Raw genomic sequence first — 19,529 nt, forward strand, 5'->3', positions numbered from 1 at the left:
GTACTTTATTTAATTAACTTTTAATAGCATCTTCCTAAGTGGTACTCCATACTTATCTTATTGTATCCATTCCATATTTATTATTACAAGCCTTCAAAATCTGATTTAGTTTTTGTTAGATTTATTATTTACATTCATATTGATTGAACCACTGAACGTTACACCTCTTTTTTTACATACCTTTCCCTGAACGATTTTTTATTTTTATTTTTTATGTAAAGATTTCCTTGAACGATATCATTCAATGTATGCATTTAGGCAAAATGAAAAATTAATGCATGTCTTTTAGGCAAAATATATTTCTTTTAGTCAAAATGAAAAATCAATGCATGCCTTTTAGACAAAATATATAAAAAATAAATAAAAAAATCATAATAAAAATAAAAATTCAATGCATGCAATTTTAGTTATTTTTGGTCAATACATACGTTTTTTTGACAAAAAAAATGCATTCATTGACCAACAAAAATAGATGCATCTTAACATGTTACATTACATAATTTAAATAATTTATTTTTACTTTCACTTTAAATTTATTTTTACACGGTTAATCAATTATTAATGTTCATATCGTTAGAAAATTTCATTTTTAATTATAGTTATCTTCAAAATCACATGCATACTTGATTATTAAATATTTTTTAGACGGTTAATCGACTATAAATGTTCTTATCCTTAGAAAAATTCATGTTTAATTATAGTTATCTTCAAAATCACAAGCACACTTGATTATGATCGACATACAACAGAAACTTTTCTGGACAATGTATTAAAATCAAATTTATTTACAATATCAATGTAAAAAAGTTTTTTACTCTATCCGTTTTAAAATGAGTATCGCTTTAGCAAAAATAATTTGTTTCAAAATGAATGTCATTCTCAGTTTTCAATGTACTATTAATTACTTTTTTTCCAATAGTACCCTTAATTATTATTATCCACACAACTTCCAAAGTATCATTTTGTACTTTAATTTATAATGATGACAAATGCACCAATAACTAGCGAGGCTATTTTAGTAAAAGTATCATATCTTTGGACAACATTATTTCATTCTTTAATATGCGTGCAATTAGCTAAAGCGACATTCATTTTGAAACGGAGGGAGTACATATTTTCAATCACGATTAATTTTATGTATGAAAGTTTTAACAGAGTCAACAACGATTAATTTTCATCAAAGAATGTACACAGTAAATTTTCCACGCTCAATAAAAAAAACTTCTATACACAAAAAGTCAAGCAACGAACCTTTGACCAATTTGTCATACCTATATAAAACTTTGTAAACTTATCATGTAAATAAATTAAACTTTATTTCATCAAAAGTAAAAATAAAAATTGCATTAAAAAAAATTAAACTTTTAAAAAAATAAGAAGTTTTTTTCAAAAAGAAATGTGAAGTGCGGTAGAGCGGAAATAAGACTATAGGAGCGTAATGCAATGTGCAAACATGTCTTTTCACAAAAAAATATATAGAAAGATGCAACCTTAGGTAATAAAATAAAGCACATACCAATAACCCAAAAAAAAATCCAATCATAGGAAATGATTCAACAGGTAAAAGAATTATAAGGAAAAACTATAGGAATTGTCAAACGTAGAAAAAAATAGAATCCAAAATAATTTATTAATTTTTCCAATCATAGTAAACTCTTAAAAATTATTACAAAAAAAAAAAAGACAAATTAAAATAATAACTAATAATTTATAATTTAAAATTCAGATTTATTTTTTCTTTTTCTTTTTCTTTTTTTTCCTTTGTTTCACACTTGCCAACCATGTTACCGTTGTTAAGACAAAAACAGAAGAAAAATAAAAGTTATTTTTTTTCTAACTAGAGTCAATGATCCAACGGTCAGCAAATACTAGCCGTTAACTTTTTTATTTTTCTATCTTCATCTTTTTTTGTTTCCGCAGAAGACAAATACCCGTTATTCTCGTTTTCTTCTTCTTCATATCTTGGTAGCTACTAGTGTCAGTGAATGCTAGTGGTTACAGAAAAAAAAAAATTCTCTTTTTTTTCTTCTTCTGGGTTTTGGATTCTTGGGTTGAATCTTGGGTTTGTTATTTTTTTTTTTTTTAATAATCATATTAAAATTTTAAGGGAAAGAACAACAACATGGTGAATACTTCTGAAGAGAACAATTCCAACGCAGTTATGCCAAGAAAATTTCAAGGTACATTGTTGAAATTTTGATTGGAACATAAAGGAAAAGGAACAATTTTTGTTTTTAAGATTTAAGATTCAAAATTAGTTTTTTATGGTTTTAAATTTAAAGATTTGAATTGGGTTATTGAAAGTTTGAATCTTTTTTGAATTTTAGGAGGAATGAATCAAGTGGGTCATGGTGGTGGAAGAATTGTTGGGCAGAACAGAAGAGCTTTAGGAGGGATCAATCAGAATTTTGTGCATGGTCGACCTTACCCTTGTGTTGTACACAAGAGGGTGTTGTCTGAGTAATTATTCTCTTTTTCTTATTCAGAATATTGAATTTTATGATTCTTTTGTTTTGATTATTTTTTTATGATTATTAGTTTGGTTTCTTTAAGGTTAATTGTTTTGTCTGGTTTTCTTTTTTGTGTTTTATCAGAAAACATGAGATTTGTGAAAAGAAACAGGCTGATCTGGGACATAGACCCATCACAAGGTGAGGATGATGCAATTTTCTTGTTTTGTTTTTGTTGTTGTTGGGAAACATTTGATCGAAAATTGGTGTCAATTTTGAAATTTAATGTCATGGACCATGTTACTTTATTGTCAAGTGAAATTATAGGGTTTTCAATTTCAAACATGTAGATTGGTGCTGGTTGAGGATGATGCATTTTTTTTGCTTTGTTTTTGTTCTTGTTAAGAATTATGTAATCAAAATTGGTGTTAAATTTTGAAATTGAATGGCATGGAATGGTACCTTATTGTTGAATGAAATTATGGTGTTTTCAATTGTAGATTGGTGCAGATTAAGGATGAGACTTTTTAGTGATTTTTGTTTATGTTTTCTTTTGTTGTTGTTAGGAATTATGTTATCAAAATTGTTGCATAATTTTGAAATTTAATGCCATAGACCATGGTACTGAAATGTCAAATGAAATTATGCTGTTTTCAATTTCATACTTGTTGATTGATGCTGATTTTTGGGGTGTTTTCATTTCTTGTCCCCATGATTTATGTAATGAAATGAGGAATTAATGAAACTTTATGTTGATGTATTGTTAATTAGGAGGTTTGCTGCACAAATTGCTGGCTCACAGCAATCCTATGCTGAGGTAGTTTCTCTTTGTTTCATCTTTTGTATTTAGTGATATTGATTCATATATTATTCATTATTAAACTAAATTCTGAATCATGGTTTTGATTTTGAATAGAAAAAGAATTCAAATCCATTGAATTCGAATGAGTTTGGAAACTCCATCGCCATTGATGATGAACTCAAGTTACCAGAAGACCAACCAGAGCCTATGACTTTGGAGCATACTGAACCAATGCATAGTGATCCACTTGAGATGGTATTATTTTATGTTTTAAAGTCTCTTATTTTATTTTTTTGTTAAATTTATTTCGATGATTAATTTTTCGCCTTGTACTACTTTTTAGGAAGAGGTTGAGATGGAGGATATAGAGGGAGAGATGATTTTGGACATTGATAGCTGTGATGCAAACAATTCTCTTGCTGTTGTGGAGTATATTGAAGATCTCCATGCTTACTACAGAAAGATTGAGGTACCGGATTATATTGGAATTTTAAACTTCATATTGGAACCTGATAGAAGTTAGTTTTGTGAATTGAGCTTAGTTTTGTTTTCTATTAAAACATTAGTCTGCTTTTTTGTATGGAGTTTTGTTCAACTAATTTGCAAATCTAAGTTTTGCGCTTTTGCATGTAAAGCGGAACATGTAGCCACACTTGACAGTGATTGAATTTGCACTTAAGAATATTTAACATTGTCACATTAGATTTTAACTTGCAAGTTGTAAAACTTGGTGTATCGATTAGTTCTGACAAATTTTGATATTTATTATGGAAATTTTGATGTGAAACTAATGCAATTTTATTGTAGATTTGAGGTTGATTATCTTTACAATGGAATTATTATTAAGCTTAGGCAAATTCCAACCCTGATTCGAATATCAATGATCTTACAAGTTGGTTCAGCCAAATCTGCAATATATGTCGTCTGCTTTTGCATGTCAAGTAGATCATGTGACCACACTTGATAGATAGTGTTCAAATTTAATATCTAACACTGTTATGTTGGATATTTACCATTTATTGTTCCTTGTATCTCATACTTTACTGCTATCCAATGATTCCGAGATAGGTGAAAATGTATAATCGACGCTAAAATCATATTTTTAAGTTGGTTTTGGAAACATAGAATAAATTTTTTCCAATCGAATCTATAGTATAATATTTTACTAAGTTGCGACAATCTTACTTTGATGACTAACAACATTACCTTCCTGCAGTATCTTGGCTGTGTTTCACCAACCTACATGGATGAACAACTTGACCTCAATGAGAGGATGAGGGCCATACTAGTTGACTGGCTGATTGAGGTACTAAATAAATATTCCTGCCACAAATTATTGATATCTTTGTCATTTAATAACCGGCTTAAATATTGATATGCTTGCTTGATTGATATCAGGTTCATGACAAATTCGACCTCATGCAAGAGACACTGTTTCTTACAGTTAATCTCATAGACAGATTCTTGGCTAAGCAGAATGTTGTAAGAAAGAAACTTCAGCTGGTTGGTCTTGTTGCCATGCTTTTGGCATGCAAGTATGAGGAAGTTTCTGTGCCTGTCGTTTCGGATCTGATCCATATAGCTGACAGAGCTTACACAAGGAAAGACATTCTCGAAATGGTAACATATTTTTCCATCTTGTAATAATTTTTCACATTTGTTGCGTCCGTTCAATTCAATGTAACTAATAGTTGAGATTTCTTTCCAAACACCGTAGGAGAAGTCGATGCTCAACACTCTGCAGTATAACATGTCTCTTCCAACTGCTTATGTTTTCATGAGAAGGTTTCTGAAGGCTGCTCAAGCTGACAAAAAAGTGAGTACAAATATTTCTTCCAAATGAGTTTCATTAGTCATACTTCATTAACTATACTATAATACTCATTTTCTTTACTCTCTATTTTGAAACAGCTTGAGCTGGTGGCTTTTTTCTTGGTTGAGCTATCTCTGGTGGAATATGAAATGCTGAAGTTTCCACCATCCTTGGTTGCTGCTGCTGCAGTCTACACAGCTCAATGCACTGTCAGTGGTTTCAAACACTGGAACAAGACATGCGAGTGGCACACAAACTACTCAGAAGATCAGCTGTTGTAAGCATTCTTAGTCCTCTCTTTTCAATTAGCCATTAGGGCATTCTTATAGTATAAGTGGTTATCATGTAAGTACTTATGTAAATAAACTGAAAACAGCTTATGAACACGAAGTCGTAAGTTGGTTTATGCTACTGATCCATATGTAGACCCTAGCTTTAACATGCCACTGATGTGATTATCTTTTTTTGACTTGTAGAGAGTGCTCTATGCTGATGGTTGGATTCCACCAGAAAGCCGGAGCCGGGAAACTGACAGGAGTGCATAGGAAGTATGGCTCAGCAAAGTTTAGCTTCACTGCTAAATGTGAACCAGCATGTTTTCTTCTGGAGAACAAGAACCAGCCATAGGAAGAGAGCCAGCCATGTATAGCTTTTCTTACAAACAATACCATACGTGTGCTGCTGATTTTGGGGGGTTTAAGAAGAACAAAACATAAAGAGCAACTTTGGTTGCTTGTTCTAGGGAAATGGAATTCATTTCTCAAGATCTTATGTTAAGTTACTTTTATTCTTTGGTCATTTTTATTTTTGTTGTTCATGTTCCATAGGTGAACATAATAATTTCAGAACTTTTTTATGTCTTTATTTTCTCTTTGAACAAAATAATGGGATATAGACACAATTTATGTCTATGCCCCCCCTTTATTTGATGCTTTTATAACTTTTAAGTTGTGATTATGCAACTTCAATTCAATTTTACCTTTCATTTTGAATTTGATATGCCTATACTTTTCTTAGCTGCTTGGTGATGTAGACTCATTTGATTGTGTTTACACCTTCTGGAGTAAATTACTATCTGACTTGTGCTAGGTGCTAGGTGTAATTTTTGTAGGTTGGTCCATTGGTGGTTAATTTTAAATTTTTAACCTGTAGTGATTTTCCCTTTACATTTGATGATTTGAACCCTTTTTTTAGTGACTTTTGCCGCATTTGGAACGTTGCAATGGCATCTACCCCAACGGTCACACCATAATGATTTGTGCTTTATAGTTTATAGGTTGAGTACATTTTTGAATTTAGTCCTTGAGTTCAGTGTCCACAACAAGGTGAAAATATATTTGAAATTTGTTTGTTAATAAAAATTATTTTTTAGTTTCAAAATACATGTTTACATGAAAGTGTCCATTGCTATATTTTCAAAGCGACTAAAAGATAAAAACACCCAAGCACATATGCAAGGGTCGGAGTTTTAACTCCGGATTTACACTTATTCACTTTAAGGAGTTTGGTTCTTCTCCAAAACTCCGCCCAAGGCTGCTCACCACATGGCTCTAGATGTTCTTAGGCTGGCTCAATAATCTTTAATATAGCATATAACTCTTAAAGCAAATTTTAGCCATGGAGCCTTTTTTTTTTATCTACATGAGATATTTTTGTTTATAAATCTAACGAAAAATAATATTTTGTTGGTGGGGCAAAAACTTTAATAGTTTTTTTTTTTTTTGAAATGGCAAAGACTTTAATAGTTTTACCATTGAACAAGCTAATGACTTAGAGCATCCACAATGGAGACTCTCATCTTTGAGGTCTTAAATGGGTCTCACATTGACACATCATTTTTTAATAATTTTTTAATAATAGTACCTAATAGGTACTCAACCACTCCAATGGAGACCCTCTAACAAAAGGTCTAATTGGGTCCCACCAATATTATTTATTTAATACACTATCTATTTTAATACACTTTTTAATTATTATTTTAATAAAAAGGTGATGTGGGCACATTTAAGAATGAGGTCTTAATTTAGACCTTGTATCTTTTAAGACCCTCACTTTTTTTTCCACAATAGGGGTACCTATTAGGTACGAGGTCTTAAATGTTTAAGACTCTTCCATTGTGGATGCTCTTATTTCACATAAATTTATGTACTCTAATCATGATTTTAAACCACCTACAATAAGTGGCTAATGACTAGCAATTTCGTAGTTAATAAAATAGTTGAAGTGTTAATGAAATTTATGTTATAAAATTAGTTAGTGACATATATATTTTTATGGTTAACACAGTTGTGAAATTGTTTTAATGACGCAGACTCAATTTTCGTGGTATGCTTATGCACTCGGTTCTATAATATAAAGAAGTTTAAAAATATAGAAAAAGTTTTTGACCAAAAGAATATAGTTCTTAGTCTTACTATGAGGTTTCCTGTATTTGTGTATCAAAACTGTGTTCCAATATTTTTTTTTTTTTACACTATCGTATCAAGTAACTTAGTTGTGGCCACATTGTCATAAGGGGAAAAAATTGTGCGCCACCAACCCCCGTTTTGTTGTTTGACGTGACGACTAGACGTATTTTCAATTGTTTAATTTGTTTGAAAATTGTACTACAGTACGTTGATTTTTTTTTAAGAGGTGCTGTGTTGAATTTTAAAAAATGATAATTATTAGGAGTAATATAAAATAAACATTCTACAAGTGATGTTGTGATTAGATTACTCCAATAATGTGTCCCGTAAGTTTAATTCAGTTGGTAAGAATATTGTACAACATATGCAAAATTTAAGTTAAAACACCACACTTATTCATCTTAAAAGTGAATTTCTAACCAAACTCCTTGATAAAAAAAATAAAATTACAACAACATTGTATAAACATGTAAAAGATCTTGTCCTCGGCTGACCCAAGTATCAGAAACTCCATTATGTAAGATCTAAAATCTTTATTATTCAAGGTCCGAAATTTTAAGATATTTTTGTTACTAAACGGACTACCTGTGACTCATGTAAGTTAACCTAAATAGGTAGCTGGCTATAGACATGACAACAAAATCCACCCCTACCCAGACTCGGCCACCCCCGCTCCGAATTTAACGGGGAAAAGCCGATTTAACTGGGTGCGAGTGCGGGTGTGGGGGAAATTTAAGTTTTTAGTACGGGGGGCGGGGGATGCTTATACCTGCCCCGCATTTTGAAATTTACTTTATTAAATTTTATAATCTTATTTCCATAAGCACCAACCTATTTTGATATATTATTACTCTTTAGAAACATTATTTATTATAATTATTTTGCTCTTTTGAAAAAAAGTTATTATATTTTTAATTATTTATATAATTATTGTTTTTTGATTATATATATTAGCATTGATTATATTTTATTTGATTTAGATCATATGACTTTGTATCTTAAAGGAGGAATGATATTTTGACAACCAATTTCCAACAACTTTTGGTGACAACCTTTTTCCTCTCTTTCTATTGGACAATAACAATAGAGAGAGAAAAAGGAAGAGAGAGAATAAAAGTATAATGAGAGTATGAGAGAGAAAGTTGTCACAAAAGTTGTTGAAAAATGAATGTTCAAATATCATTTCTCATCTTAAAGTCATACAATCTAAACCTTTAAACACTATAAGTGTATGTTTGACATCACAATTCACAATAGATATATCAGAATCACAATGATCCACATATTTATCGTGATTTCACGTAAGTTACATCTTAGTATATACTCCCTTCGTTTTAAAATATAAGCAAAATTTACTTTTTAGATTCATTCATTTAATGATGTATGTGGTACATATTATGGATCACATACATCATTAAATGAATGAACCTAAAAAATAAATTTTGCTTATATTTTGAAACGGATGGAGTATAACGTAAGTATGTGACTTTCACATATCCACCGTGATACCAAATATAGGGTGGCATTTAACATGGGAAAGGGTAAAACTTTCCCACCATGGGAAAGTCAATTTTAACCACTAGATCTAGTAAAGAACACTGTCTTATGGTAGACTCTCAACACTGAATTATTTTCCACACCACCAACCATTCTCCCTCCTCCATGTCTCTCTCACCCACCACCACTACCAGCAACTCTCATGTCAACAAATCCGATTTGTGAAGCCACACACACAATTTCTAGCATTCACTTCAAACAGAACAAAGAGATAATCCAAATGGCAGTGAAAACATGAAAAGAGAGACCTGTAATTTTATCCAAGCAAAGAATTAAATGTCGAACTTGTTCTCTACCTTCTTTATCCTTAAGAACAACAATCATCTCCTTAAAAGTAAGATTATCAACAAAAGAACCCATAACCAAGCTCATATCAATAACCCCATCAACCTTCTCAGCAAGAGCACAAACCTTAATTGCAGCAATCACATGTTTTCCATATGAGAATAGAAACGAGTGTTGCTTAATTCGTGGGAGGGGTTGTAGCTGTGAATGGGCTAATGGGGTTCTTCTTCTTTGAGTTTATTTTGTGGGATAGCAGTGGTGAGTAGAATAGGAACGAGGAAGAGTTGCTGGTAGTGGTGGTGTGGGTGAAAGAGACATGGAAGAGGGAGAATGGTTGGTGGTGTGGAAAAAAAATTCAGTGTTGAGAGTCTACCATAAGACAGTGTTCTTTACTTGATCTAGTGGTTAAAATTGACTTTCCCATGGTGGGAAAGTTTTACCCTTTCCCATGTTAAATGCCACCCAAATATAGTCTAATTCATTAGTTCATTGTACAAAAGAGAACTATAATAGTATTATATTCTTTTTAGAAATAATTTATTAGAAAATTGTCCAAATTCATATAATAAAATTATTATTTCTTATTTCATTTTTTTTACAAAAATATTTTTAGAATAATTAACCCTTAAATCCCTCCCTCCCTCCCTCCCTAGTCTCTACATATCTCCCTACCTTTGATTCAGATCTCTTCACCAAACACCTGAAAGGAAACTTTGCGCGAAAAAACTTCACTCTCCCTTCTCTCTCTCTCTCTCTCTCTCTCTCTCTCTCTCCCTCTCCCCACCATGGCAACATCAATGACAACCTCACCACAAACCCATCTCCTGCCCCAAACCAACAACCCTTTCCTCAAAAAACCCATCACCCCACTCACCTCAACAATCTCCCTCCGCACCAACCCCACCTTCAAACCCATTTCAATCAAATGCTCCGCCACCACCCACCAAGCCCAAGCCCAGCCCCAAACCCAAACCCATTCCTCAGATCGCGTCTTCAACTTCGCCGCTGGACCCGCCACCCTCCCTGAAAACGTCCTCCTCAAAGCCCAATCAGAGCTCTACAACTGGCGTGGATCCGGTATGAGCGTCATGGAGATGAGTCACAGAGGTAAAGAATTTCTCTCCATTATCCAAAAAGCTGAATCAGATCTGCGTACCCTTTTGAATATCTCCTCGGAATATTCCGTTCTTTTTCTTCAAGGCGGCGCCACCACTCAGTTCGCCGCCGTGCCGTTGAATATCTGCAAACCCGACGACGCCGTTGATTACGTCGTTACGGGTTCGTGGAGTGATAAAGCTGTGAAAGAAGGTCAGAAATATTGTAAACCAAACGTGATTTGGTCTGGGAAATCTGAAAAGTATACAAAGATTCCGTCTTTTGATGAATTGAAACAGAATCCAGAAGCTAGGTTTTTGCATATTTGTGCCAATGAAACAATTCATGGTGTTGAGTATAAGAATTATCCAACACCCAGTAATAAAAATGGGATTTTGGTGGCTGATATGTCTTCAAATTTCTGTTCCAAACCTGTTGATGTTTCGAAATTTGGTTTGATCTATGCTGGTGCTCAGAAGAATGTGGGTCCATCTGGTGTAACTATTGTGATTGTGAGAAATGATTTGATTGGAAATGCTCAAGATTTGACACCTGTGATGCTTGATTACAAGATTCATGCTGAGAACAATTCACTTTACAATACACCACCTTGTTATGGGATTTACATGTGTGGTTTGGTTTTTGAGGATTTGTTGGAACAAGGTGGTTTGGTTGAGGTTGAGAAGAAGAATAAGAAGAAAGCTGAGATTTTGTACAATGCTATTGATGAGAGTAATGGGTTTTTTAAGTGTCCTGTTGAGAAATCTGTTAGGTCTTTGATGAATGTTCCTTTTACTTTGGAGAAATCTGAGTTGGAAGGTGAGTTTATTAAGGACGCTGCTAAGGAGAATATGGTTCAGCTTAAGGGTCATAGGTCTGTTGGTGGTATGAGAGCTTCAATTTACAATGCTATGCCTTTAGCTGGTGTTGAGAAGTTGGTGGCTTTCATGAAGAATTTTCAAGCAAAGCATGCTTAGATTGTGTTGAGTATGCACTTGTCTCTAGAAGTTTTGGCTTATTGTGTTTGTTTTGTTGTTTCAATTTCTGTTTTGTTGTTTAGTTAGTACTTATTTTGAATTGGGGATATCATTTTGATTCTGGTCAAAAGGGATGGCTAAGGGTTTAGGAGTAAGGTTTTGGAATTTATTAATAATTTGCAAGTTTGTTGTATGGTGAAGTCCCATGTGATATTAGTGAATGTAAGATGAAAATTGTAGTTTCAAACCTCAATAAAGTCAATGAAGATGAAACATTGAACAATGAATGTGTATGTTTTAAATTTCTTCTACTAACATTCATCGACATGTATTAATCTTGTGATCTTTCATGCTTTGTTGTTTGGATGGAAAACAGCGGTGAGAGAAGAACCACTTGCTCCTATGAGACGTCCAATAACCTTTGCTGGCAGTCTGGCAACCCTGCCACAATGCTTTTAAACAAAGCAAAAAGCCGAAGCAGCATTTTTTATTAGTATTTTTTTTAAATATGAAAGTGGAGCCGCAAAACATATACTACCATGGCTCTTTTTGCGAGTTTGGAGTGGAGGCGAAAGGAGCTGCAAAACGTATACTACCATGACTCTTTTTGCGAGTTTGGAGTGGAGGCGAAAGGAGTCGCAAAACATATACTACCACGACTCTTTTGCGAGTTTGGAGTGGAGGCGAAAGTAGGACTTTTGGGGAAGGGAGTAGAGAGAATTATATTGAAATCTTTTAACATTTTTTGAAAAAAAATGTTTTTATAAAGAATCATAAATGAATGTATATTATCAATATATTTTTAATTTTGAGAGGATTATAACAACATAGATTGAATTTAAAGAATTTATTTAAATATTTTAAAATTCTCCTTCAATTCAATTTTGTACTTCCCCCGTTTTGGAGGGATTCTGCATTATCCAGAAAAACTAACTCATTTATTCAAGTCGGAGGACAATCATTTCTTCTATTTCCCTTTCCTCCTTCCTTTTACCCAAACCTCTCCCATCTCATTCAAACTCGGAAAGGAAATGTATCACTTACACTGTATTCCTATACGATCTATCCTTCAATTTAGCTTTTAAATAATTTTTTCGCGTCTTAGTTTTCATGCAAGATCCACACCGCTTTGTTGATGCATACGATGTCCCAAAATTTGTGTTCAAATAGCATACCTAATATTTCAAATGTCTATGTTTCATTTTACCGCATGAAATGCACTTTCAACGTCTTTTTTTAATGACAAATGTTAGTAAGTTAATTGTTATATTAGTTTTCAATTAGTTTAACTATTGAAGCTACCCTTCCATCTCTATATTAAAAAAAAATTATGCTAGTAATATCTTTCTAACACACTCTTTCGATAACACTTTTTTAACAGGTCGAAATTCATATATTTCATCAAATTTTTTTTTTTTTGGTACATATATTTCATCAAATTTAAGTGGCACCGATATAAAATATGAACTCATTTCAATAAATAGTAGGGTATCGTTGACACTTCTAAGTTCGAATGCATGGTAAAATTGTCAAAAGCAGATGAATCGCTGTAATTTTGAAAACTTCAGCAAATCAATACAATTTATCATAGAATCTACAAAAGAGTACAAACCAGGTAGAAGATGCAAGTGGCACGAGCGGTTAACATTGTCAGAATATTTTTTTGAAGGAAACATTGTCAGAATATTAACTAGTAGTACTTCATCTGTTCCTTTTTAAGTGTCTTTTTAGAAAATTAACACTAAAATAACGATGTGTATTTTTGCACATTTTCTTCCTATTATACCCTCATTTAAATTCACTAATAAATTCCTATTTTTTTGCACACACTTTATCTTTTTAATAAATTTAATATGTTATCTTTCTCTCGTAACAAACAATGGTCAGTTATTATCTTTTTCTCCAACAAATTCCTCTTTTTTTTTTTGTGCACTCTCTCTCTCAAAACAAACAATTGTCAATTTTCTAAATATTGTGCACATCTTTTTAGTTATTTTAAATCAATATAAAAATTATTCCAACTTCACATTAATGAAAAGTTGAAGAAAAAATTAACTTTCTTCCAACTCCTTTAATTAAAGTTAAGGCTTCAACTATGACTTCAACCAATGCTAGAGTCACATTTAAATTTTTTAACTATTGCTATTCATCTTAATTATAGAATCTTAACTCTTCTTGGAACCCTTGTCTGGAACAAAAATTTGTTTAAATTTGAAGATAACAATAAACAAATTTTGTTTTAAAAAAAAATAAACTTTAGTTTTCCAAATAGATAGCATTAATTAATTTTATTGAAAAAGATAAAAGTAATTGACAAAGGGTTTAATTGACAAATCATACCCTTAAAATACCAAAAAGACAGTTAAATAGGAACGAAAAATTCATCCTAAAAAGACACTTAAAAAGGAACGAAGGGAGTAATATTTACCGTTGGGGAGGAACTTGTTTTAACATAGGGTTATCCTAACAACTTGTTAAGGAAATTAAAGGTCTACAATATTCTTTAAAAAAAATAAAAAAAAAGGTCTACAATATTTTACAAACTTCTTTTCGCAATAGGTTTTCAAAAACTGTTCTTAAAATCCCTAAAAAAACAGTCTACAATATTTTACAAACTTCTTTTCGCAATAGGTTTTAAAAATCTGTTCTTAAAATTGAAGGTGAGAAAAACACAAGAACGGGGGGTTGAATTGTGTTTTGAAAAATTCTTCGTTTCTCCTAAAAACTGAACACACTGATCAGAAGCTAAGTGAGACAGCTTCTGAAGTGATGATCAGAATCTAAATGTAGCGGAATAAAATAGAGAGAGAGAAGAAGAACGACACAAAGCAATTATATTGGTTCCTTCCACAATCCGGAAGTAGTCCAGTCCCCCTTGCACTTCCAAGGAGATTTCACTAAGAGTAATATCTGATTACAATTGCTCAAGCACACAAGCAAGAGACTTCCTTTACTCAAGCACACAAGCTAGAGACTTCCTTTGCTCAAGAACACAATCAAGAGACTTCCTGCTCAAGCACAACTGCAAGAGACTTCCTAACTAAACAAAATTACACAGAAAATTGTTTAAGGTTGAACACTTGATATACAATCAGAGGTGCTCACAATATAAATCAGATACAGACTCAATGGACTTAAGAATTTCTAAGATATGACTTTGAGACACAGAAATTCTAAATGAATGCAGAACAATTTCAGCAGAGGTTTGGCACTTGTAAAAATGTTGTGAGTCTTTCGTTCAGCGTTCTTGCATTACCAAAACTCTAAGTCTTCACTCCTTTAAATAGAGGTGTGAAAGAGACGTTGTGAAATTTCCAGCACACCAAAGAGTCGTTGTTGAAGCTTGATCTTTCACCAATGATATTTTGCCTGATTTGGTTGTTGTCCTATGAAGAACAAATTTGAAATCCATTCCTTATCCAAAGGAACATCTTTGCAGGCGAAGCCGTATTCTGAAGCTGTTTTCTTGTCTTGTAGCGTGGACACAAAACAGAGTAGTGGAGAAGGTGGTTGTACAGTTCGTACAGTAGTACAATGTCAACGCTTTCGTCCAAATTGCAAGCACATGCCTTCAAACACCTTTGAAATGACCGTTGCAATGTTCCACTAATTTTCTGCTGTGTTTTCGAATCCAATAGACAGCTTTTGCAATGTAGATTCTTCAATCTTTGAATCTTTTGCAAATTCAGTTGATCTTTAGCTTCTGGTGAAATGACTTCTGATGAGGCAGCTTCTGATGATGCAGCTTCTGCAGGTGCAGCTTCTGATGATGCAGCTTCTGATGATGCAGCTTCTGATAATGTGGCTTCTGAACCTCTTGTCTTCAGGAGCACTATTCTTCAGGAGCACTATTTCTTCAGGAGCAGCTTGACTTCAGGAGCGCTTTTACTTTCAGGAGCGTATTGCCTTCAGAATCATCTAAGCTTCATTTTCTCTTGCTCTTTATTTGCTCATTCAGAACCAATTAATGAAGTAAATTTTTAACTGTGGTCCTGTACACTTGAACAAATATTAGCTAGTCCAATTTACAATTTTTAATACCTTGTTATCATCAAAACTCTTTGAGGTTCATTGTTAAACACATTTTGTTCCAACAATCTCCCCCTTTTTGATGATGACAAACAATAGTATTTAAAATTGGTCAATTGTTGTTAATCTAATTAACGAGTTGACTTTGGGGTTTCTGAGGTTTGTAAGCTCAGAGTCTGAGGTTTGTAAGCTCTAACTCCCCCTGAGTCTGATAGTTTTTTTAAGGTGAGGTTTGTAAGCTCCCCCTAAGTTCTACCCAGGTTAATTAAATTCATTTTTCGCACAATAATATCAGAGCTTAAAAAAATTGAAAGAATTGACTTATAGATAAGAAGAATGGTTCAATTAATTTTATTTGAAATTTGATACTTCACCCTTTTTGATACACCCTTTTAAAGGTAAAACAAAAAGATAGAAATTTTTCAAAATTTTCAAATATTATTAATGGGGCTCAGAGCCTTTAAATACTATCACATATACTTCCCCTTTTGTCATTAGCAAAAAGACATAAACAAAAAGAAGAGATGAGAAAAACATAAGATTAAAGGTTCAGAGCATAATTCAAATTATTTTAAAGCATATTAACCATCTTCAAAGATTATTATCAAGCATAGCAAAGCAAATAATAACACACAAGGTATAAACAGTTAAAGATTTTCAGAAGCAGGAAGAATTCAGAAGCTTATAATATCAGAAGCGAAAAGAACTAAATCAGAAGCAGAGATGATCAAAGAATATTAAAAGCCTAAAGAGAAAAAAATAAGCTAAAAGTGTGCAACTATGGGTTTGGCTTATTTCTCTAAAATCTTCTTCAGAAGCTCTTGAACATCAGCATACTTCTTGTCCATATCTTTTCTGTAGTTGTCTTCTCTGATCTTGGCTTCTTGCATATCAGCTTCCAATTTTGATATCTTCAGCTTCTGCTCTAGTAGCTCTGTTTCAAGCTTGTCATTTTCTTCTTTGAGCACCTTGTTCTCCTGAGCTAGAGCCAGGTTAGGTGCATCAATCTTCTCCAGGATCTCAGAAGGAATAATCAGATGCAGCTCCTTAGGCAGGAATTCATCAGGTTCTTTGCCTCTGATACTGAGTGGATTCTTCACCCAAGTACCAAGAATTTCAACATCTCCAGCATTCTCTTCTATTCCATTCAACCAATCTTCCAGCTTCTGCTTGGCTTGCTCTTGAGCCTCAATGCAGGAATCATGCAAAGCTGAACTCAGGTTGACGACCCTTTCTTTTATCCTTCTCCATTGCTTCTGATAGCTAACTTGATGACCCAAGTCATTTCTTCCTGCTATCAGTCTGAGAACTTCAGAAGCAATATCTTCCCACACATCTTTTAGTACTTGAGAATCCAGGTAATTGGTGGGAGGTGAAGGTTGTTTAGAGGGTTTTGGAGGGGCTAAGTGTACAATGGGTAGGTTTTATGATGATTGGTCATTTATAGTTAAGGATTGGCTAGTTGATGGTTGGTCAGGAGTGGGGTCAACTACCATATCAGAGGCATGATCATTTTGATCATCCTCAGAGTCTGTGTCCATATCACATACACCAGTATGATGGGTGATCTTGATAACTTGTACTGGTGAAGGAGTTATGGAAGCAGAGGTTAGCTCAGGAACAATGTGTTCAGGAGCGGCAGTTTCAGGTGCAGGTTCAGGAATGGGTTTAGTAACTGGTTGTTCAGGAACAATATGTTCAGGAACGGTCTTTTGAGGAATTGGTTGTTCAGGAACAGATGGTTCAGGAACAATTGGTTGTTGTTGTGGGGGTGATGAAGTTGTAGGTTCAGATTGAGGGGGTGAAAAGGCTTTTTCTGGTGAAGTTTTTTGTTGAGGGGGGTCTTCTGAAACAACTTTATCAGAAGCAGCTGCTTCTGGAGTTGTCTCAGAGGCTTTCTCTGAGGTTGACTCAACATTTTCTGGTACAATCATGTTGAGGGGTTGAATGTTAAGAGGTTGAGGGTGATGGCAGAGGATAGTATCAATGACTCTGTCTCTCTGCTCAGCCATTTTTTCTATCTTCTGATTGATTATATGACCAACTGGCTTAAAAGTGCTTGACTGAGAGGACTTTTTGTTGGTCTTGGTTGATGTTGAATGGCTTTTTATTGGCTTACGAAACAGAAGACTTATAGGTTTATCATCATCAGAATCAGAAGATGATGATGAGGATTTTGAAGAGGGTGAAGGAGAGTCACTGGATATCTCATGTACTATTTGTTCTGAGTGCGTGAAGATATTACCTGTTGTAGAGGGTTCTGAGCAATCAGCTGACTTTAATTGATCATCTTCAGCAGTGTCAGGAATTTTAAGAAGTTGTGATGCTTCTGTTATTACCCTCTCTTGAAGTTCAGAGGCAATCTCCATAGCTTTTCCAATAGCTTCTGACACATTAGTAGCAGCTTCAGCCTTCTTGGTAACATGAGGAAAGTCCTTGGTCCTCCTTACTGTTGGCTTCCTCTTCTTCTTTGGTATTGCAGGTTGATCAAGAGCAATACCAACATCTAGGATCAACCTTGAATCCATGTCTTCAATAGCTTCTTCAATTGATGGTACTGAGGAACCACCAATCTTGAGCTTGTCAGAAGCAACTTTTGCTTTCTTAACAGACTTTTCAACCTCCAGATACTCTTCTGCAGTCATCTTCCTCTTTGATTTTCTACCTCTGGCTCGTGGCAGTGCACCACCATACATCTCCTCAGGTACATCTTCCAACCTGATTCTTTCATTGGTTGCCTCAAAGTGCTCCTTGATGTAGTACATCTGCACATCAAGAGGATCCTTCTTGCAGATAGGAGGAAAGTCTTTTTGAGATCAGACTTTGCATTGGATTCATTCAAATCAGTTTCAAGCTTGGTGACCTCACTGATTAGCTTTATATTTTTGAGTGTATGAGCATTGATGAACTTCCCAGTCTTAGTGTCAAGTATCTTATCTGTGCTGGCTTCAACTCTGCTTAATATGTCCAAAACTCCTCCTTGATAGAATATTTCTGATAAGAGCCTTCTATAAGGAACCCAGGGTCTGTCCTGCAGCTGGCTCTTTTTCAGACATTCTATCAGATACTTGAACATGTATTTTGGCACATTCACCTTTTCCTGTTTGATGAAGTGCTGGAGAAAGACCTTCTGAGCCAAATTTGGTTTCTCACTTCCACCACATGGAAGCAAATTCTCATTCTGAATCTTCAGAAGCATCTTCTTTTCCATGTTCAAGTCAGCATATTTTCCTTCCTTCGTGGAATTGTATATAACCAAATTAGCTTTTTCTTTCCAAATGCGTTCTTCAGCAGCACTTGAAAGATCAATTCCAGAGTATTTTCCAGAAGCTTCTACACCAAGTACAGCTTCTATTTGCCATTCAGCAATCCTTACTGGAATTCCACAGATACTTGACCTGATTTCAACACCAGTAAATGGCTCAAGTCCCATTTCTTCTCTCGTCTTCCCTTCCAGTTCTGGATAAAGCAAAACCATTTGCCTTTCTTCAGCTATAGATGCTTCTTTGTCGAATACCTTAGCTCTCACCCAGAAGTGCCTAACCATGGCTTCGTATGTTGGTCCATTCAACATTTTGAAGTATGGCAAAAGACCTTGCACTTCGTAGTAGTTTCTGATCCAACATGTATGAAATGCTAGAGATGCAAAATCTACTGGATTTTCTATTTGAACCAGCAGTTCCCATTCTTCTAGTTTCATGCTTCTTCCTCTGTAGTCATATTCAGGAACCATTCGTGCAGAAGAGTCTGAAACTTCCTGTTGCGAGCTTGATGATGCCATTTGATGATGATTGAAGAAAATTTAGAGAATATAGGGTTCTAAGGTTTTTGCGCTTACTTCGCAAGAGGTTTGAAAGCAAAATGTGTTTGTTGTGAGTGAGTAGTGTGTGAATTGACAAAGTGTTAAAAGTAAAACGATTGCAATTCAAAAGAGACAAACAAACATAACATTAATGACAAAATTGGGGGCGCGTGAAAAGTACTTTCAAAGCTATTAAATCATCATTGCCCTTTTAGTTATACACCAACACATACAGGCCACGTAAGAAGTTCACAGAGTAACTACCAAGTTAGTGGGCCAGAAGTTACTTTTAAAAAGTAACTTCCAACGTT

The 19,529-nt window shown here is 34.0% G+C and overlaps 2 protein-coding genes across 3 annotated transcripts; both read left to right on the top strand.

Moving 5' to 3' along the window:
- The first annotated feature begins 1,957 nt into the window (after positions 1-1,957).
- On the top strand, positions 1,958-6,057 carry LOC146900572 (G2/mitotic-specific cyclin-2). Of its 2 annotated transcripts, none has more exons than XM_085739146.1 (11): positions 1,958-2,180; positions 2,328-2,460; positions 2,595-2,651; positions 3,222-3,270; positions 3,367-3,507; positions 3,596-3,721; positions 4,469-4,558; positions 4,651-4,872; positions 4,970-5,068; positions 5,164-5,342; positions 5,542-6,057. In XM_085739146.1, the coding sequence occupies exons 1-11, from the start codon at positions 2,123-2,125 to the stop codon at positions 5,690-5,692; spliced, it is 1,305 nt and encodes a 434-aa protein (XP_085595272.1). In that variant the 5' UTR covers positions 1,958-2,122; the 3' UTR covers positions 5,693-6,057. The 2 variants fall into 2 exon arrangements, with proteins under 2 accessions (XP_085595272.1, XP_085595273.1); XM_085739147.1 differs by having other exon boundaries at positions 3,222-3,267.
- A 3,949-nt stretch (positions 6,058-10,006) lies between these two features.
- On the top strand, positions 10,007-11,670 carry LOC146900573 (phosphoserine aminotransferase 1, chloroplastic-like). Its single transcript, XM_085739148.1, has one exon. The coding sequence runs from the start codon at positions 10,101-10,103 to the stop codon at positions 11,385-11,387; it is 1,287 nt and encodes a 428-aa protein (XP_085595274.1). The 5' UTR covers positions 10,007-10,100; the 3' UTR covers positions 11,388-11,670.
- The last annotated feature ends 7,859 nt before the right edge of the window (positions 11,671-19,529 follow it).

The sequence above is a fragment of the Medicago sativa genome, chromosome 8 (assembly GCF_051527215.1).
Source record: "Medicago sativa cultivar Bolivia chromosome 8, Bolivia_mono, whole genome shotgun sequence".
In the NCBI taxonomy this organism is placed as follows: Eukaryota; Viridiplantae; Streptophyta; class Magnoliopsida; order Fabales; family Fabaceae; genus Medicago; species Medicago sativa.